The sequence below is a fragment of the Saccostrea echinata genome, unplaced genomic scaffold (genome assembly GCF_033153115.1).
Source record: "Saccostrea echinata isolate AGI-Se365-2 ecotype Australia unplaced genomic scaffold, CSIRO_AGI_Sech_v1 ptg000054l, whole genome shotgun sequence".
NCBI classification, from domain to species: Eukaryota; Metazoa; Mollusca; class Bivalvia; order Ostreida; family Ostreidae; genus Saccostrea; species Saccostrea echinata.
In genome coordinates, this window is record NW_026889803.1 from 3,600,319 (window position 1) to 3,622,400 (window position 22,082).

Sequence of the window (22,082 nt, forward strand, 5' to 3'; positions counted from 1 at the left end):
TTGTCATCTTCTTAAGAAAAGATAGAAAAGAAAAGTTTCAATAAAAAAAAAAGAAAAATGTTCGTTACTTCATGAAAAAATGTTCCTTACTTTATGAAAATTTTTCATTAACAATGAAAAGTTGAATTATTTGTATGCAACAAACATTTTTGTAGTAATCTATCACACGCCAAAGTCACAAAAAATGAGCTAAGCATAGTTTTACTGTTGATAAACCAGACATCATTGGTAAACAATAGTTTAGGAAGCGTATTTAACTACTGGTTAGTTAGTTAACTATGTGTTAACTATAGTTTCCATATGTAACATATTAACGGTTGAACACTATAGTTCACGAATAGCTACGACAAGTTTATCTTATAATTACTAGTAACTATAATTAACATTCGTTAATCATTGGCAGAAGTTGTTCATCATAGTTTCACTAACCGTGAAACTACATTTATCAGATCAACTATGTTTTACGATAATTTTTGTAAATTGTAGTTTTCCTTCGAAAACTATAGTTCAGAGCAATCTATGCTCATAAATAACAATTTAGTATACTGTAGTTTAGAGAGAAACAATAGTTAAAATTTGTTAATCATAGTTTATCGCTATAAACTATATAATTCACACTCGTAAAGTATAGTTTATAGTTTACAGTTGTTAAATATATAGTTTATGAAACTAAATATCTGTTCACGATGTTTTTTAATGAAAATCTTGAGGAACCAATCGATGATTTACGAACAAAACCTTTGCTGACAATGTTGATGACTCTAGTTTACTAACTGTAAAACCATGCTTGGCTCATTTTTGTCAATTAAGCGTGTCATAGTAATCACTAGCCTAGTTTTACTCCATACAAGAAACCACAGGAACTTGTTTCCGAATAAAAGGTTGCCCCATAGTATAATGACACAAGGTATCTACTCCAATTTGTAGAGAACGACCCTCTCGAGAATTATATTCATTTTCGTTTTAAGGAGAAAGTGTTTGCTCCTATGCTGTTCTAGGATAATTTATCTACAAAATCGCGTATGACACGCTTAATTGCCTTTTGCTCTAAATATAGCGAAAATGGCTGCATTTCTCGTGAGGGTCGTACTCTATGTAATTTGTGTTAGATACATTGCATTATATTATGAGCTACCTTTTATTACAGAGACAAGTGTCTGTGGCATGATGGCTGAAATACCCGCGATCCATTCTTGGGTAATGTTCGGATAAACATTCTCTATACTTACTTATCCTCTCCGTACCCCGTAGGAAGCAGAAGCCATTCAACAAAAAACGCCACTGAAGACGATCACAGGCAACAACCTGCACTTCTCTCCAAATGTTCCACCCAGTTTTTTCTTTCTCTCTCTTCTGTGCGCCTCCAGGTCTTCTTTGGTCTTCCTTGCTTTCTTTTTCCTTCCAGAGCAATTCTCATGTTTGGAATGGTGTCTCTTCGGAGAATATGGCCAATCCATTTCTGTTGTCTCACTTTGATTGTTGTGGAGAGTGGGGTGGTTCTTGTTCTTTCATACAATTGTGGATTTGAGATATTGTCTGGACACTGAAAACATTCTTTGTAGAGTTTAACAAAGTGTTCTGAAACTACACTAGCTACACTTAGTCTAGCTAGATATTTGGATCACTTTGCTTTTCTATCTAAATAGACAAAATGTTCTACCTTTTTAAGTAAATATATACTTTAATGTTAGCATCAATTACTTTGTTAACTACATGTACATTGTTTCAGACGTCATGTTGTCACAGTTGAAACAACGACATATACTTTTGAAATGTCCAGTAATTGAAAGTTTTTAGTTTGCTGAAAATCCAGAAAAAAATGAACATGCTGATATATTAGCAAAGTAGGAGGCACCTCAACCACTCAATACAATAAAAAAAAATTTGAGGATATCGATATCTTGGTGAGTAGACAATAAAAATTCTGAAGGATGTCTTAAGCAATCAGCAGACAGTACACAAGATCGTATAGGTCTCAACCAAACAATGGACAGATCTAGAAAGTATTCAGTAAAATCAAAGTATAACTTCTTGACTTGTACTGCATATAGGAATAAATGCATGCCTCACAGTAGCTTTTGAGTTTTCATTTTATCCTATCCCAATCCCTCTATCTGGCCTTTTATCTCCCTTCCTAATCGATATATCGGATTTAAAGATTCCTCTACAGCTAACAAATTAATTCTGAGGAAAATGATCGATGCAATCACGTTATGAAGGCACAACCACCCTGGATTTTACGGATATCTTTATCATTCATGAATCATTCACAAATGTAAATATGTTTACATCTGTCGATATTTTATCAATAACCATTTCTGTACAATATAGGGTATGGCTTCATTATCGGATTACAAGATAAAGTTAATAGGAAAAGAGAAACTAGGAGTCGGAATGATAAAAAAATTAACGTAAAATAAGGAATATATGAGAATTATATCCGGTCTTGGAGCACAAGCTAATTAATTCTTGCATAAGCATTTATCCGCTTATAAATGCTAATTATTTCTTGCTCTAATATTGATTACATGTATATCATTTTATATTCCCAACCAGTTTCTTTGCTACAAAAAAGTTGAAGATCTATCAATCAATCAAAACGATTGAACCTAACGCTTCATGTGCGGAATTTATGAATTTTGGAGAGGATCCCGAATACAATAGTAATCACATCCCACGATGTCAAGTTTGAAATAAGAAGTACAGAAACAAATATGGAAGGGGGGCTCATATGTAAAGGGGTAATTTTGATTGTAAAGTTTTACAATACCCATACTCTCTAAAGAAAGTTCGGATATATTATTGTTATCCTGGTCCGTCCGTCCGGCTGTTCATCCGTCTGTCACACTATCTTCTTCTTCAAACTATTCTTACATTTCACGCAGTAACCATCTCATCTTTTGGCATATGATTGGGGATGCCTGAACATTGTGCATAAAGATTTTGAAATTTTATTTTAACCCTGGGGCCAAATTGGGGTGGAAAAAATGACGTTTTTCTACAGAAATCTGGATCCCTGAACTCCTCTTACATTTCTTGCAGTAGCCCATTCATATTTTGAAATATGATTAGTCTGTGTGTCTTGTAGGTGTCAATGAGGTTAGAAATTTCGATTTTCACCCTGGGGACAGATGGGATCAAAAAACGATGTTTTTCTACAAAAACTTGTTTCCCTGAACTCCTCATACATTTTCTGCAGTAGCCAACTCATCTTTTAAAATATGATTGGGAGTGTCCTGCAGATGTACAATATAGTTACGGAATTTAGATTTTTGCCCTGAGGGCCAAATGGGGGTCGAAAAACGACGATTTTCATTGTACAAAAACCTGTTCCCTGAACTCCTCTTACATTTTCTGCAGTAGCGATTTCATCTATTGCAGATTTTTATCATTTTGAAAATGCACAATATTAGCATAGAATATGGCAAATTTAAAATATATATTTTTTTATAACTATATATTTTTATTGTCAATCTAGAAATAAATTCAATTTTGTTCATAATTTATTTCAATTATGGCAAATTATAACAATATAAAAAGTTATTGACAATAAAGAGCAAAATGTTAAAATATTCACATCACATTCACAATAACTATCATAAACTAAGTCACTCAATCAAACATAAATCTAATAATAATGATTTAATGCCCCACATGCTAAGGAAATAAATTAGATTTATAATGCACTAATCAAATCTTTGATCTCAATACTCCTTCTTGTGCCATTGATACTGCTAGTACACCGTCTCTCCTCCATATACGACCCAGAGCTAAGGCTTTACCTTTACCTGAAATGAAGGAAAAATATGTTTTATAAACCCTTATTACTTGTATGTGTAGATATAGAGTAAGGTCTTGTAGACTTTCCATAAAATGTATACCAAACTTGCAAAAAGGAAATACCTGCTTATAACCTAGTTATACATAGTTTATATGGACAAGAATGGGTGGACAATGTTGAGGTCACTGGGTGTAAAGTGCAAAAGTGACCTCATCATTGTCCAAATAACCACCTGCAGGGTTGTTAATGTTACACACCTTGTGGATACAAATAACCTTTGTGCATGGTATAATCTTCTAATATTTTACTCCACTTTAAAGTTTTGTCCAAAACAAGAATATGATATAAAACCTGTGACCTTGGGTCACTGACCTTGTCAAAGTTTCCCTGGATTAGTTTCTAGACATTTCCTCAACTCACAAGCAACCTTTGTCTCAAGTACAAGTTTAAAATGTTTGAATATTTCAAAGTTGTGGCTATAACAATAATTCGATACTTTTGTACCCCATGGCCTTGACCATGTACAAATGACCTTGGTTGAGAATCAAGACACATTTTTGGTCACAAGCTTCCTCTGTATTATGTATGAGACTCTAAATTTTCCCCGTTTCAAAGTTTATTCAGACAAGAATTTCCCTCCTCTTGACTTATTCCTGTCAAACAAAATGATGAAGTCCACAAATTGAAAACAATTCTCTTAAATGTTGAAAAATTGTCAAATCATTAAGAGAAAATCAGGTGCACATCTTTTTATGGCAAATGAAGATGGTATAAATTTTCAAAAAAAATCCATATGCTAGTCTCATAGAAGATGTCCATACAAAATCCACAAATAGCTGGGCTGACAGACAGAGAAACAAACTGATTCCAATATACCCCCTAAACTTCGTTTGTGGGGAATCAATAACAATTTATGTACAAAAAAAATAAGGTGATTTTGGTCATCCCTACAGTTCATTATACATATATCTGTGCTGACTGTTCAGGTAGGGGTTTGCAATTAAGAAACTTTATATAATCTTCCTAACTGCATGTTTCTGAAAACCTGCCTCTCCTCCCTCCTTCCCCTTTCTAATGTACAGAAGAACTTACCACATTGAGGACTTTCTATTTCATACAGCATCCACTCTTCAGCTCTAAATGTATTATGAAACCACATACTGTGGTCTAAAGAAGTAATGAAGCCTAGCTGGTGCCCGACTGGAGCTGGTTGCTTGGCAGCCCCTAACAAAGCCAGATCTGAGATAAATCCCGCCACACACTGCTGAAGCTGCATGTTATCTCCTGTAAATGTAAATACGAGGATGATGTTCTATACTGTAGCATTCAAGTGTTTATGACAAGTTTTAAACAGCTACCAAATAAGACAATTTTTTTGGAAAAGCAGAACCATCTGTATTTCATCACACATAATTTGAAAAGAATATAAAGAGAACTGTGTTTCTAATGCATATAAATGGAATATGAAAGAGAAAATTCCAGTTTATGTAAAGTTATTTTTTAAACTATCTAAAATTAACAACAGTCAAAGCTTAATGTCAGGTCTACCATACCTATATTTTCAATGGCTCTGACCCAAACATAGCGGCGGGCTTCCCCCTGTTTCTGTCCATGATAAAGCTGTGGATCTATAGGACGGGACTCTATATGAAGGGACTGTGTGAGATATTCACTAATTAATAGTCTCTCTGAATCTGACATCTCCTCAGTTCTATAGAAAGTGGTTCAAAGAAGAGATAGTTATACATATATGGAAAATACTGAACATTTATGAATTAGATATATATGTTGTATTATTTAAGTTTGTAGATTTTTCATTAAATGAAAAATGAAAACATTTACCTGGTAATAATGAACACAATTATCAATTAATAATGAAGTTATAATGCAAATTTAGTTGGGTTTTTTTTTTGGCATATTTAGCAAACAAAATTATTTTGAATGCAACTCTGTACAATTTTAGCTTATACATTTAACACATGTGTAAGATGCCAATTTTAATTTCAGTTTAAATTGCTATATCAATTTTTTCCTATTCTATTTTCAAAAGACTTTTCTTGTACATGATTAATATTTATAGAATAATATGATAGCAAAATACACTACTGCACCAAATTCCATTTAAATAATATCTTTAATTCTAACTTGATGCCTACATATAAAATGTATGAAATAGAACAAGTTAAAAAGTATATACTATCCTCAAGAACAATTCAATACTTACTCTAGCCTGTTTTTCATATAGTCTCTAGAACTAATTAATTCTTCAGGGTCAGGAACAACAGGCATTTTAAACTGATGTTCCAATGGATCTGTTTCCTCTACTTTAAAAGAGGCTTGCATTGTGAAAATAGGGATTCCTTCCTGTGTGGCCTTGATGTTACGACTTGTATAGGTCTTACCATCCCTTGTCCGATCCACATGGTACAGAATGGGTTTTTCATTATTACCTGAAATAAAACAAGTCATTTTTTATTCATTCATTCATATTAGGTACCTATTGAAAGATGTTTGGCAATATTGAAATAACTTAAAGCAAACTATCAAGGTATTTCCTTACCTCCCCTTAAAAAGTAGCAGTGAAGACTGTGTAATAAAAGTTCATCTGCCACTGTGTTGAATGCTGCAGTTAAAGCCTGGCCAACTACCTGTCCACCGAAAACAAACCTAGACCCAACTGGCCGCCAAAGGCTCTTAGATGAAGCTCTTATAAGAAATATACAGAAATGTAATTAAATCTCATCTTAAAGTAGCGATTAGTGTATCAACATTTTCATGGAATTGCAGATTTACGCAGTTCGTACATCTTGTTTTCATACAGAAAAACAATTATTATTAATAATTGATAATAATTAATAAATAAACAATTATTATTAGTGTAATGCGTCAGATAAAAAGATTTCCATGCAAATCAACCACACCTGTATATATTGACATCAATTTTTTTCAACTTAAGAAACGATCTGGCCAAGTCCTCGTTGTCTCTGGACATCGTAACTGTACCGGATGCCATCGTTCTAGCTAGTGACCTAGGAAGTTGTCTGCTGTATTTCGCCTTAGAGCGCTGCACCAGTGACTGAGTTTGACAGGTTAACTGTTGGAATTTACGGAAACTAGTCCGAAACATCCCGATCACTTAATTTCAATTTCGGTACAGTGTGCGGATTGTAAGAATGAAATTTTAGATTACGGTTACATCATCATCATGCTGATCACTAAGGATTTAAGATAAAATGAAAGTAACTCACCATGTGTATCCTGAACCCGATATGTTTTCTTACAAGCTGCATTTATGAAAGATAACTCGTGTTCGTCTACCTGTACATTGTACCATCTAGCGTTATTCCACCCGTAATAGGACCGAATTCTTTAACCTTAGATATTCATCACGTATGAAATACTTTAATATTAATTTATTAAGGAATTTTACAGTAGAAAAGGTTTTACCAAGAAAATTTTTCAAAAAAACCTGAGCAGTAATTATTGCATTGAGGTCTAAAGATATGGCATGTAAAACGTGATATGGCATGTAAAACGTTGCAATTTTTGATCTTTTCCATTTTAAAACCGGAGGGGGCCACTTTTAAAAAATAATAAACACTATCAAAACCTAATTTTATTTCTTTAATGGAAGTAATTCAATTAGTGACAAATTATACGAGGTATGATCAAAAAGTACTTTTGATCATACCTCGTATAATTTGTCATTGTATTGTACAATTTTCTGTTTGTATTGATAAATTTTCATTTGTATTTTTATTATATTTTTCATTTGTGTTGGATAGTGTTTGTTTGTTGGTTGGTTTTTTGTTGTCGTTGTTGTTGTTTCTGTTTTTGTTTGTTTGTTTTGTTTTGTTGTTGTTGTTGTTGTTGTTGTTGTTGTTGTTGTTGTTTTGTTTGTATCCTCTATTTTTCCATTAGTATTGTATGATTTTATTTTTAGTGTATATTTTTTATTTGTATTCTTTATTTTCTATTTGTATTGTATGATTTCATTTGTCTTATATAATTTTCCATTTACATGGTATAATTCTCCGTTTGTATTATATAATTTTTCATTGTGTTGTATAATTTTCCATTTGAATTGTATAATTTTTCATTTTTATTCTATATTTTTCATTTGAGCTGTATATTTTTTTTTAATTTGCATTCTGTTATTTTCCATTAGTGTTGAATGATTTTATTTTTTATTTTTAATTAGTGATTTTTTTTTATTTGTATTCTTTATTTTCCATTTGTATTCTTTAATTTTCCTTTTGCATTTTATAATTTCTCATTTGTATTCCATATTTTCATTTGTGTTGTATAATTTTTTTTGGGTATTCTATAATTTTCCATTAGTATAGTATGATTTTATTTTTCATATATATATATATATATATATATATATATATATATATATATATATATATATATATATATATATATATATATATATATATATATATATTATATAATTTATATTCTTTATTTTCCATTCCATCTAAAGGAAAATTTACTATAGCAAAATACTATATTCAGAACCCCCCCCTCCCCCCCCCCCCCCCCCCCCCGCGTTCTACGGGTCTGTCATGCCAAGGTTTGCTTTCAGAACCAAGAAATTTACTTTATAGCGAAAAAAGCATTATTTGTATGTCCCAGTACAAAAATGTTTGTTTTTGCTTCTGCATATTACGGAATGATATGTTTTTGCTACATTGCGATGTACGACACAGGACATTCATATAATTATAAACTATTTTTTATCGGATTATTATCCAATTGTTTTGAACATATTTTATTGAATTAATCAAAAGGATTGGAAACAAGTTCTTGCAACTTACTGGTTCCTCTCCTTAAATATAACAATATGTCATGCAAATAATACATTAAAATCTAATATTTTCAAGTGATATATAAAGTGAATAAGACGTCAATTTAAAATCTACATGTTTCATCAATAAATTTATGAACAGCAGCAAAAATATTGTTATTAGTAAGTACAGGCAAATTTTTATCACCCCATAATAACAGGTTTGTGTCAATTGTAACCAATTCATCAAGCAAAAACAGGTGATTGAAAAGATTGTTCCTAGCATTTGCATAATTTCTGCAAGCAAAAAAATAATGATAAGCATCTTCATACTTGTACACGTGAACAGAGGGGATTGTTGATGATATTGCGTCTATATAGATCATAATTAAGTAAACAGTTGTGTCTTAGTTTAGTATGAATTATGTTTGTGTAGCGTTTGCCAAAAGAAAAATACGTTGGCGGATAGCTGATTTTTGCACAAGCTCTTAAGTTTTTACGAAATGAATTAATTGAAATGGCTTCTCTTGTTTCTAATTTTAATAAGTTCCATTGTTTCACGGCGTCTGGTACAAATGACCTTTTGAATAGTTCTAATCTACATCTTGGGATAATAAACTGCTCTTTGTTGCGGGTATTGTACTTTGATACATTTTCATGCTTGTTTGGTATAATATTACTTAAATATTCAGGAACAGTCCCTTTATGAATTTTGAACATAGTAGTCATTTTTGCAATATAGCGCCTAAATTTTAAAGTTTCCCAACCAGTTTCTAAATAAAGTGTTTCTGTAGACGCAAAAATAGGAAGTCCTGTGACAATTCTAGCCGCAGCTAGTTGTACTTTTTCAAGTTTTTCAGAATCATATTCAGAGCAACCATCCCAAACAATAGAAGCGTATTCAAGCATTGGTCTAACAAATGTAGTGTACAATTTTGAGAGGTTATTTCTACTCAATTTAAACTTTAGTTTTTTCAAAAGCCCAAGTTTTTTATAAGCATTGTTTACAATACCGTCAATATATGCAGACCAGGTAAGATTCTGTGACAATAATAAGCCCAAGTGTCTATGGACTGGAACGCACTCCAGTCTATCTCCTTTAAAGAATAATTTAGGCAGGACAGAAATAGACTTCGTGTTAAAGAAAACAACCTTTGTTTTAGATGGGTTAAATTTTAGAAGCCATTTATTTGACCATAATTCTAAAATATATAAATCGTGGTTTAGCTTGTATTCGATATCTAAAATATTGTATGAACTTTGTTGGAGCGAATTATCATCAGCAAACAACCTACACATGGACATCATATTTTCAGCAACATCGTTTACATATATCAGAAATAAAAGTGGCCCCAAGACAGAGCCCTGTGGTACACCTGCAAATAAATCAAGTCTTGATGACAACAAATCCTTATACATTACTATTGTTATCCAATCAAATAGCGTGTTACAACCAGAATTAAATGAAATTATGCATGTCACCGCTTACTGAACGTCATAACTATCGCTGAAATGGCACTAAAATCATCACAGTGATGGTCACTGATGATTGCATTTCCTTCTATTGCGAGCCCCTCCGCCTTCCTTCCCACCTCTTTTTTCTTTTCTTTTTTTTCTTTTTTGAATATACACCATCCATTTCCCGTTTACAGATCTTCAGAAGCAAACATTACTTAATATATTCTTTTATTGCTTTTTATTTCAAAGGATTACATCACATTTTCCGAGGGTAAAATTTTCCACTCCACTGTAAAACACAAGAGAAATTTCATCTGTTAAAAAAATGGAAAGACACAAAACCCTACATATACAGCATATTTTTGGTTAAATTCAGTTTATTCATAAAATTGACGAATTTTAAGGTTTTTTTCTCCCTAATCTGGTTCTTTCTAAACAAACCAAAAGAACATCATTTTACAGTTCAAAACACATTTAAAGAGAGAGAGAGAGGGAGAGAGAGAAAGAGAGAGAGACTTACTGACACCTGGCCAGGCATGGGTTATTATATTGTATTCCATTATAACCACATACATCAATCATTATTCGGTTGCAGCGACATTTTCGGTTCTCTTCGCAAGGACCGACATCCTGAATGCCGACATTACTACAGAATACATGTGATACAAATTCAGGACTTCAATAAAGAAAAAAAAACTGTGGAGGTCAGTGAGACTGCATACATGGAACAAAAAGAAAAATTGGGATCACAAATCCTGTTTTTAATCCTTTCTGAGGACGGTTACTGTTCATGCCTAAACATAGTTTTGATTCTTGAGATGTCTCTAAATAACATTTTTAATAATTTCTACTAATTTTCATATAAGAACGGAGAAATGAGGTTTTCAGATTTTTCAGGATCACAAACATTTTGGCAAAAAAGAAAAAAAATGAAAGTATTTTCCTTTATCGAAATATTCTAAGTTAACACACCATATTTCTTTAGATACTACGCGTATTTTGATTTCAGATAACTTTAAAAGCATATTATAATTTATACTAAGAAAATTAAGAGTTTTGTGTAGCATAAAACCTGTTTTTATTGTATTGATATTTGTCTATCTCTGTAAAACAGCGCATTGCGCGTATTCTGACAATGTTTATAATTACTGGTACTTCGGGTTCTGGAAAAAAACCCAAAACAAACCCTTCTCCCTCTATCTTTTAATTCGTTAATCAGAATTTGGCTGGGAAGAAAAACATAGGATTAAATCTGTTTGTCAAGCTCCCTTTCTTTATCGATATAAACGCCGCATTACTTTACTGATGCAAAAATGTTAAGACAAAAGGCAATTTTTTATTTTTAAAACATAGAAAAATTTGAAGTAATTAAAACTTGCATAATATTTGTTGGTTAAAATAGAAAAAGGAAACTTACGCCCTTTTAGCGTAACACTCATTCGCGTACGTGATACCATCTCGTCCACAGAGGAGGGTGAGGTCTCTGGGACAGGATTCCTTGGACGAATCCTCGCTGAGGGACAAAGCAACCAAGATCACGCCCACAAAAATAAAGATCATCCCCGTATCTGCCTTGGATTCAATATTTCAATAAAATAAAGTGTCTGTTTTCAAAAAAGAAGAGAGAGAAACTTGAGAGATGTTAAAAATGAGGCTCTTACTCTTTGCTGTGAATTTATATCATCGAATAGTTTATTTTCATGGATGATAGTTTATATATGTAGACAAAGAATATTTATCATGTAATTTAGATACGTATATGATGATGGACAAAGTGAATAACTAAGGCTATTAAACATTTTCGTGTATACCATTGTAAACTACTGGTCCTCGTACTTATTTCCCCATAAATCTGTCGTTAAATGATACAGCATCCTACACTGTCAGGAGGGGGGAACGGTCTTTAAAGAAGCCTTGCGCAGTTGGCATCTCGTTCATTTCAGAAATGTAAAACTGTAGTTTTGACAAAAGTTATTACATATTTAAAAAGTATACCTTGGAATTTATATACTAGCTTTCTGTGTCAAGGTTGATGGCAAGACACATTTTCCATAAGTTTTGTTAATTCATAATTTAGATTGTTCCTCGGAAAAAGCTCAACAACCTTTAGTTGATGTAGGAGTCTGTTAATTGGTCTTTGTTATACTATTGTATGTGCATTATATACCTGTGTATGCCTCCAAGATTCTTCGACTATAAAAAGCGTTTATCTTGCATTTGATGGCACAAAATTCATATATGTCATGCGCGGATCTGGGGGGGGGGGGTTCCGGAACCCCCCCCCCCCCTGGAATTTGCAGAGTTATTAAAAGTATGTACTGAAGCAAATAAAAAAATGACTTTGGACCCCCCTCCCCCGAAAACGTGGACCCCACTATCACCGCCATGAAATAGGGTTTTCACGTTTGGGTAATGGATTTTACTTCTTTTTTTTTTTTTTTTTGCTTGTCAAGAAATTTCTGGGTAAGAAAATTTTTGACTGGGTTGGACCCCCCCTGGAAAAAATTCCTGGATCCGCGCCTGCATATTAAATTCTGTCAGAGAATTTAATATTGATAAAAATTTGCCAGACAAAACTTATAAATAATCGGTATTTGAACACAGAGCTTACAGGAAATACTCCCTAAAGCTAGGATGAGGGGAATACCAGTTTAGCATTGTACATTAGTTATATAATTTCTTAATTGCAATGCAGAATTATATTGGTGGATGGGTTGATAATTTGATAAGTTACATATAAATAACTCTAAGTTTTAACATAATTATGCAGTAAAACTTGATCATCAAAATCTTTTATGACAGAACAATTTGTGATAATTCTCGTTTTCCATATTACTCATCACACACAAAGTTCAGAGCCCAGAGAGAATCAAATTATATTCCAGTTGCCATATGAATATGAAACATTAAATGCCCTGCAACATTAGGCATTCATCGACATCAAGCCATCTGCTAATCGGGAATAGGGGTTACACAATATAAGAACATTAATCTACTGAACTTGTATATTACCTTTCATAGACAAAGAAAGATAACTGCTATATAAAGAACTTGGGAGAATAAGGAGTAGGAAATTCCTACAAGTTCGATATTTAGTTTTTAAATACATGTACTTTTTATTAGACATGAATGGATAAGAATTGCCCTAAATTCTAATTTTTACAAACTGAGTTTAATTTCTATATTTCTACAGAAAATTGTCAACAAAAATTAGCAATTTAATATGTAGAAATGTGAATGAAAATACATATAATGGACTTGTTTTTTTTTAAATGAATCTGCATTTTATCTGCTTAATGAAACACCTCATAAAAAGTTATATGGACTTCAAATATTGTCATAAGTATGAATGTTGTCTTAAAAATGTATTTTAAAGTATAATATTGTTACTCCATGTTCTTGTTACCACAAAACTCTATATTTTTACTCATACTTTGAAAATATACTTTTAATAGAATGGAGCAAAGACACACTCATACACAGAGTTAAAGTCTGTGCACAGAGATGGTCATTTTTGCTTTCTTTGGGGTGTGCATGCTATTTATCTAAACAGGTAATTTTAATACTTTTTGAGATAAAAGCATTATTATAAAGATTTTAAAGCAGTAATACACTGTACATTGATATTAAGTAATGTTTTAAAAATAAATTTTATTTATTTCTTTTTTTGGTGCAAGCATGGGCAATATTGGCTCATCACCCCTGGTCTTTGTTCTAATTGTTTGATCTCTTTTTTACAGGAATTTTTTCATCATGCCAATATTATCACAGGATCCACAGCGATTCCAGTATCATAGCATTTAAAGAAAAAAAACAAATGATTCTTGTTCATAACTTTATTAAAATCTGTAAGATTCAACCAATAGAAAAATGAAAAACTGGCTACAACAGTAATGATTTAAATAAGTAAAATGATATGTTGTAATACCTTATTAGTGCACTGGTAAACGGCTATACTGATTACATTCACTGATGTTAAGTCTGATCTGCAAGTGTGTACAACACTTGTGACGACACACAACAGTATTTCGTTGACTGTTAGTGCATGGTATTTGAGTCAATGTTGGCATGAAAAAAAATTCTAGTAGTTAAAAATATAACAAAAACAAATAATTATTTCAGTTTTGTATAGTGTAACAGTGTATATATATTTTTTGGACACATAAACAGGTTTGTTGTCTGTTGATATTACCATGTGATCTGGTGAATAATTGCCCTCATAAACCCCAAAAATGTGCATAAACCTTCATCTACTTGATACATCATAACATCTATAACCAACTAATCTAAGACATAACTAAATTACCAAACAATACCACTGCATTTCTTTTTTTAAAGAAAAATACTTGTACATGTACTAAGATTTCTTGAAAAATCATACATGATTAGCCAAAACTTTTTTCTGAGTGTTTGATCAATGTACATTGATAAAACTGACAATTTAAAAGAAATTTTAAGTTTATATCACAGACAATAGAAATACTATTTATAGACACAAAACTTTTCCCACTACAAAATTCCTGATGTTTGACAACCAAAGAAAATGTGCAGCATATTAATGACTATCACTACAATTGTGCATCAAGAATGATCAATTTCAAGTTACAATAAACACTGATTGTAACAATACAATTATTTTCTGTTTTACTTTGGTGTGTATCTATCTTTTTATAAAACCAAACTTTGGGAAATAATTTGATTTATTCTTCATGTAAAATAAAAAACAATAAAATGATGACCTACTTAATCTATAATGCAATATGCATATTTGATAGTAAGCTACATTCAACTTGCATATTATGGTCATTTCTCAATTTCTGTCCAACAGTCCAAACAGCACTGAAATTATCTACATCCCTTTCACAAAATTCATCCAATTTTGATTTAAACAGGAAATCTCAATATAATATAAACAAATAGAAATGGGAATGTTGTGGAGGAAGAAAAAGGTGACAAAAATGGATTGGAACAAATCATTGTTGATCACAATATGAATATGAATGATAACAATTACTGCAGTTAATTATATACTTGTAACCTAACATTTATTACTCAATAATGCCACAAAATATCTGTACTACAATTTGTTGGATAAAATAATTTATTAGAATTTTGCTTAAATTCTGTTAAGGTATACCTTTGAAAGCTTCAACAGTTTCTCTCCAAACTGGAGCAAATATTTGATTTTTTGAATTTATAAAATGAAAAAAGATTCTCATTAACTGGAGAAGTATTTTGGCACTGATATGATTTAACCCTGTTAAAAGAAAAAATGTCAAACCCTTTTAGATTTTAAAAGAAAAATCATCAAAAGAATAAATAATTACTAAAACAAAATGGCAAACTGGAAAACATACTTTTTTATACACTATATAATATCATACTTGAAAAAAAGAGTTGTTTGCAACTACATGTTGTTTAATTTCTTTTACAAAATGAAAAATGATCTTTAATACATTCTTTAAAATTAAAAAAAAAATTGTTACAAACCCTAAAAAGGGGATTTCAAAACTTCCAATGCCTTAATAAATTTACAGGCTGATTATATATTGAACCACAGAAGAAGAAAAAAGTCTTCTGTTTTTAGGTCCTACTACAGAAGTATAAAATAACAACAGATTCATGTGATTGAAATTTTTGGCCTAACTGCCATGAGAACTAGAATGTGCATACTTGACAGGAGAAAGTGTCATACCCACAGAGTTATGTTTTAGGCTGAGTCTGAATGGATCGTCTTGATGACCTTCAAAGAAAAAAAACTGATGTTTTCATAAAGAAAAGCAAGCTAATATTCATATGTGGTCAGTTTTTTTTATATCAAGAACTGTGTTTAACTTAAGCATAAATGAATATTACTTTTATTTAACTAATTGCTTCAATTGGGGTGCTGTATTTTGATAGGGTTGTCAAATGACTTTTATACCTTTCACAGATATATGTTAATTTTCATGCGTGGATATACATGTACTTGCACATGTTCATGTAATAAAAAATGCCAACTTTTCCATATACACAGATTGAAACTGGTTTTTTTAAACATTGAAATAAAAAGTATAGCTGTCTAATTATTCTCAAGTTTGTGTAAAGAGGTATAGCACACTTAGTATACAACAAAACCTACAATATAGCGTATTTATGAACATCCAAAAATTTTCACTATTTTATCATGTTTACTACATCTAGCTATAAACAAATACAAATTACACAAGTATCTGGCAAAAATATACATAAATATCTCAAAAAAGATCAATGAAATTTACTGATTTTGTATGGAACATATGGAGAATTTGAGGTACTCTTGAGCAAGCTCACAAAATAATATCCCCCACTGTAATTTTTTTTAAAATGCTCATTCACAATTTTATAGTGAACTTGAACTTGTCAAAAGGACTTTGGTTAAACAAGAGGTCTATGGGCCACATCGCTCACCTAAGCACTTTGGCTAGGAAAAAGCAGAAATCAGTTCAGTATTGAAAAGTTTAAATATAAAAGTGGTCCCTATATTTGATCTTCTATTGAGGCCTTGCCTTGCCTTCACATGATTTGAAGTTGAACACACTTGAATCAATCTACACCATATGAGGATACTTCTAAATTAATATGAATAATCATAGCATTGCTGGTCTAGAGAAGAAAATTTTTTATTGATATATCCCTTATATTCCTTTGTATAACTTAAATCCTATGTTGTGGCCCCACCCTTCCCCCGGCGGTCATGATTTGAACAAACTTGTCTCTTCACTAGCTAATGATGCCTCCATAAAAATATGAATATCATGGCTTTGCTGTTCTTGAGAAAATTTTTAAATAATTTTCCCTATGTATTCCTTTGTAAAACTTTGATCATACATTGTAGCCCCACCCAACCCAGAGGGGTCATGATTTGAACAAACTTGGATCTACACTATCTGAGGATGCTTCCAAATCAACATGACTTAACATGGATTTGCTGTTCTTCTTCTTCTTCAGATTTTTAATGATTTTTTTCCTATTTATTCCTAATATGTAAAACTTTCATTCCCCATTGTGATCAATCATGGTTTTGCTGTTCTTGGTAAGAAGGTTTTTGAAGATTTTTTCCTATATATTCCTATGTAAAATTTTGATCCCCCATTGTGGCCCCACCCTACCCCCAGGGGTCATGATTTGAACAAATTTGAATCTACACTATGTAAAGAAGGTTTCACATAAGTTTCAACTTTTTTGGCCCAGTGGTTCCTGAGAAGAAGATTTTCAAAAGATACCAAATTTTCACTATTTCTTAATTATCTCCCCTAGGAATAGGGAGTGACCCTTCATATGAACAAATTTGAATCCCCTTAACTCAAGGATACTCTGTGCCAAGTTTGGTTGAAATTGGCCCAATGGTTCTGGAGAAGAAGATGAAAATGTGAAAAGACAACGACAGCAACAAATACGACAAGGACGGACAACAGACAAATTTCGATCAGAAAAGCTCACTTGAACCTTCGGCTCAGGTGAGTTAAAAAATGGGGATGTGTTGATGACATAGTTAAAGATGCAATGGTAGTTTTGTAAACAGAAAGTGATCTAGACCTTTTAGGAAAATGAAATCTTGAAAAAAGTAAAGGAAAAAAACATTAGGCTTTATAATTTTATAAAATATTCAACATATTAAAAATTGAAATAATGAAACATAAAGTGATATATGCATATTGCAAAAAGGCTGGTTGTAAAGTAATAATATAGATCTTGTATGTTATCGTGAATTTATATTCTGAATCAAAGCATAAGTTCACAAAAAAATCTTATAAATGATAGTTCAAAGTTCAAAATCACTTCATATAAAATGACACAGATAAAAAAAAAATTGAAAGATTTATAAACATTTTTATCTCAGGTAGTGGAAAAGATAAGTGCAAAATGTATTCATTCCTATTTACAATAAAAAATGTGTTAGCATTCTGGTATCTTATTTGCATGCAATAAATGCTTAATGTTTATTAAAAGTTGTTTGTATTGCAAAATACAATGTATATGTATCAAATTAAACATTTTTACAAGCTCATGCTCACATTAAAACTAGACATTGATTTCAAAGTTTCTTAACAGTTACTACATGTACAACATATTATTGATCTTCATATGATTTTCAATAATTAATCTAAATCATGCATGCAAAATTAGTTCCATTAATAGTGTTAGAACTAGATACAAGCCTAATATAGATGACTCTCTCCACAGAAGTTTAGGGATCACTTTATGACATAGTGTACACATATACAAAGGCTGAGAATTAACAAAGTGCATAAGGACACATCATAAGATGGTCAGATTTGTATACATGTATATGTAATCCCATTTTATGATGTTTAATGGTTTTGAATGTCTTTTAGTCAGAGGTCTGAATGCCTTCCCCACAAAATAAATCAACAGAAGGAAATAAATACAGTTGAACTTCAGTATCTCAAACACTGATATCTCGAATACCATGGATATGTCGAAATGATTTGGAAGTCCCAATTACTTATTCTTTCAGTACTGGAGAAGCACAAATTTTTGTGGGGGTAAAATTTTGTTAATTTGTCATCCATAAAGGTAACATGGGCATTGAATTTTGTTGTTTCAAAAGTAACCCTATTCAATGTATAGTCAGAAAAAAAATTCGTGGGGGATTTAATTCCGTTGCCAATTGTTTACATTGAAATAAATGAAATTAAATTCTCAATGAATATTTCTGCTTTTACAGTATTTTACCATTGATATCTCGAATGCTTGGATATCTTGAAGTTTTTTCTCAGTCCCATTGAGTTCAAGATAATGAGGTTTGACTGTATGTGAGACTCAATGGTTGCCTTAGCAACAGTGACAAACTCTTATTTTACCTCTAATAATGACCTTCTGTGTAGTTCATCTGACACAGATTTGATCAAATTTGAGTCATCTAGTTCACTTGTCAAGGGCATGATCAAGATTTGGCAGAATATGATAACATAAGATGGAAAACAATAAATGGGAATGAATAAATAAAACCAATTTAGTGAAAAATGAAATACAGGTACAACAAAATTTACTAAAAAATATACTTTAAAATGTTCATGCAGTTTTGAAGGGCTTGAGTGCAGTTTGGAGAAAGGAGAATGAAATGACAGTGTTCTCTTCTCAGGAAACTGAAGGTCCATGTGTTTAGCGTTAGTCTCTTTGACACTCAGTATTCTATGTGTTTTATCATCACCTGTTAAATCCATCCCGTCTTCCTGGTCTGTTTCCCAGGATTTTATCAAGTTCTCCCATGATGGCTGGTGTCAGTTTTGGAACCCACTACAAATGTTTATAAAATATGATGACTAACAACATTACATGTATATTCAATTATGTTAAACCCAACAAGAGGCCCATGGGCCACAATGCTCAATTGAGTAACTTGGCCCTGATGTTCTTTATCAGATGATTTTTGCAAGAAATTTTCCCTCTTTATTCCCAATCAAATATTTTTATCCCACACTGTGGTCCCACCCTAGCCCCTTAGTGTCATGACTTGATTGAACTTTAATCCACACAACATGTGGATATATCAATATCAATATGACTAACATTGCCTAGTTGTTCTAGAAAAAAAGAATTTTTGAAGATATTTTACAGAATATATTCATTGTGTAAAATTTTAGCCCCAAACCAGGGTCCATAATTTGAAGAAGAAAAACACAGGAATCTACACAATGAGGAAATATTTTCATAATAAATATATTTTAGTGTGGCCCTGCTCCTCTTGAAAAGAAATTTCAAATATATTCCTGTGTAAAACTCTCATCCATTGTTGCAATCTTGGGGATCATTATTTGCTAAAATTTGAATATGCATTATCTGAGGATGCTTGAATATCAATAACATGTAATATTACTGATTATGACACTGCTGTACTTGAACAGAAGATTTTAATAAAAGAATTTTTCATATACTGTACATTACCACATAAACCTTTGATCCTTTATTCTGGCCCCACCCTACTCCCTAGGGAAATGATTTGAACAAATTTGAATCTGCACTACCTGAAAATGCTTTCATACTAAAATCATTAATCATAATCAGGGCTGTTCTTGAGAAAAAGATTTTGTCCTATATATATTCCCATATAAAATATGATTCCCTACTGTGAGAAAAAGTCAAATTGGTTAAGTTTACAAGAGACAGAAGAGTAAATGTTTACCTTTCATTATGCTTTACAGACAGACAGATGCCAGACAATGGATGATCAGAAAAACTTATTTGAGCTCACAGTTCAAGTGAACTGAAAACTTTTATCCCAAGTATCCACAAGCACATATAATGGTACTGCAACATTATATTCCTCAGTATCTAGATGACTATAACAATGATATTCAGAAAATATAGGGTACCTTATTTTCTCAGAGAACAGATAAAACTAGTGTCTGTCTCCCTCACCCCAAACTTATTTTAATAAATGTTACCTTTTCATTATGTTTTACCTGTAAAGCTTGTATATTTGTGTACAACTGATCAACAGTGGAGGCCCCGAGTAATACACTGTTTACATTATCATTTTTCAAACACCAGGCTGAAAAAGAAAACAAAATGTGATAGTTGTGGTCTACAAATCATTTTAACTGAGTAAAACATGTAAAGAGAATATCAAATTATCCAAAAGTACAACCATATCTTTATTACATTACTTTGATCCATTTGAGAGGACGTTAATTGGTATCTGTGATCAGACAAGATTAATCCTTGTAATGTATTTCTGTCACAATATTTCTAAAACTGATCCTGAACCATCTGTTGCTAAAAGCCCTCACCAATAGCCAGTTGAGTAATGGAGCATCCAATTCTATCTGCTATCACTGCTGCCTCCCGGAGTTTGGCTTGTTGGCGTCGACCATCTTCACTCAAAATTTTGTCTTTTAACCACACATATCCCTAGAAAGGTTATTGTTATAATTGATCATTGTGTATTTTTAAGATCTGATTTACCACTCATTATAACTGACATGACCACTCATTATAACTGACATGAGCAACAAAAAATTCAATGATAAAATCAGTAATGCAGACTGCTTTGTTATGACTAATATTAGCAAGGGTGCAAGTCCTAAATCTTGTACACAAAAAATAGCTGGTTTACAATAATGCACTTTGTATGCTATATGTCAAAAAGAATTTCAGAAGAATTATAATACTTTTTTCAAAGTGTGACCATCTTTATCCCTGCACTGAAGCCTGAATTAAGGATTTAGGGGTCTTGAATCAATTTGACCTATCAGTTACATTATTTACAGTAATAAATAGCAAAGGGAAATAACTTCTCTCAGTAGAGCACAAATTTCCCTACAATATCAATAGAGCCCTGCTCAGCACCACCACACTTGACCCAGTGGTCAAGAATTTCACAAATCTGGTAAAAACACCCTTGCTCTTGACAATAAAGATTTTCTAAGATTTATGCATTTTCACTATATACTCAATAGAGTCCCTTCCCCAAGATCAGAATCCCTGGGGGCATGAATTTCACAATTTTGGAAGAGGAATCCTTGTTCAACATAACTGTGCACTCTTTGTTTGCTAAATATTCCGGGGCAGAGAAGATGGTTTTTAAAGAATTTATGCATTTTTACTATATGATCAACAAAGCTCCACTCTATCACCAGAACCCCTGACCCAGGGGCCATGAATTTCACAATTTTGGAGGAGGCTTCTTTGCTCATCATAATCATGCATGCACTTAGATTGCTTAATACCCAGGAGCAGACAAGAAGATTTTAAAAGAATTTATGCATTTTCACTATATAATCAATGGAACCCTGCTGTAACACCAGAACCCCTGACCCTTGGGCAAAGAATTGCACAATTTGGGAAGAGGAATCTTTGATTATCATAACCATGCACTTAGTTTATCTGCTAACTATCAAGGGGCAGAGAGGAAAATATTCAAAGAAATAATGCATTTTTGCTATATTATCAATACAGACCCCCCCCCCCCCCCCAACACCAGAACCCCTGACCCTGGGGCCATAAATTTCACAACTTTGAAAGAGGCATCCTTGCTCAACATAACCATGCACTTACCGGTACTTT

The 22,082-nt window shown here is 32.1% G+C and overlaps 3 protein-coding genes across 4 annotated transcripts in view; all 3 read right to left on the minus strand.

Annotated features, from left to right (window-relative positions):
• Positions 1-3,553: 3,553 nt before the first annotated feature.
• LOC133205151 (acyl-coenzyme A thioesterase 8-like) lies at positions 3,554-6,974 on the minus strand. The gene is made up of 6 exons (XM_061340897.1): positions 6,703-6,974; positions 6,342-6,487; positions 6,006-6,231; positions 5,335-5,492; positions 4,874-5,065; positions 3,554-3,788 (listed from the first exon to the last, which is right to left on the minus strand). Exons 1-6 carry the CDS (start codon positions 6,906-6,908, stop codon positions 3,691-3,693), a joined length of 1,026 nt encoding a protein of 341 aa, XP_061196881.1. The 5' UTR covers positions 6,909-6,974; the 3' UTR covers positions 3,554-3,690.
• A 3,268-nt stretch (positions 6,975-10,242) lies between these two features.
• Positions 10,243-11,664, minus strand: LOC133171807 (serine protease inhibitor dipetalogastin-like). The gene is made up of 3 exons (XM_061306606.1): positions 11,449-11,664; positions 10,552-10,677; positions 10,243-10,320 (listed from the first exon to the last, which is right to left on the minus strand). The coding sequence occupies exons 1-3, from the start codon at positions 11,589-11,591 to the stop codon at positions 10,275-10,277; spliced, it is 315 nt and encodes a 104-aa protein (XP_061162590.1). The 5' UTR covers positions 11,592-11,664; the 3' UTR covers positions 10,243-10,274.
• A 3,717-nt stretch (positions 11,665-15,381) lies between these two features.
• The window catches only part of LOC133205519 (voltage-gated potassium channel subunit beta-2-like), a 30,700-nt gene continuing 23,999 nt past the window's right edge, over positions 15,382-22,082 (minus strand). The window contains exons 13-16 of one of the 2 annotated variants that reach the window (XM_061341348.1): positions 20,807-20,927; positions 20,480-20,568; positions 19,228-19,313; positions 15,382-15,774 (exon numbers count right to left, since the gene is read on the minus strand). In XM_061341348.1, the coding sequence (XP_061197332.1) occupies positions 15,735-15,774; positions 19,228-19,313; positions 20,480-20,568; positions 20,807-20,927 (336 nt within the window). In that variant the 3' untranslated portion in view covers positions 15,382-15,734. The remainder of the gene's footprint in view (positions 15,775-19,227; positions 19,314-20,479; positions 20,569-20,806; positions 20,928-22,082) is intronic. The other variant, XM_061341349.1, reaches the window with a different exon arrangement.

Coding starts and splice junctions, on each gene's coding strand:
- LOC133205151 (XM_061340897.1), bottom strand. CDS start 6,908: ATGTTTCGGACTAGTTTCCGTAAATTCCAACAGTTAACCTGTCAAACT. Junction 6,488..6,702: donor ATTGATGTCAATATATACAG/GTGTGGTTGATT, acceptor ATTTCTTATAAG/AGCTTCATCTAAGAGCCTTT. Junction 5,066..5,334: donor CAGAGCCATTGAAAATATAG/GTATGGTAGACC, acceptor TTACATTTACAG/GAGATAACATGCAGCTTCAG.
- LOC133171807 (XM_061306606.1), bottom strand. CDS start 11,591: ATGATCTTTATTTTTGTGGGCGTGATCTTGGTTGCTTTGTCCCTCAGC. Junction 10,678..11,448: donor GAGTGTTACGCTAAAAGGGC/GTAAGTTTCCTT, acceptor TGTATTCTGTAG/TAATGTCGGCATTCAGGATG. Junction 10,321..10,551: donor CCATGCCTGGCCAGGTGTCA/GTAAGTCTCTCT, acceptor TGTGTTTTACAG/TGGAGTGGAAAATTTTACCC.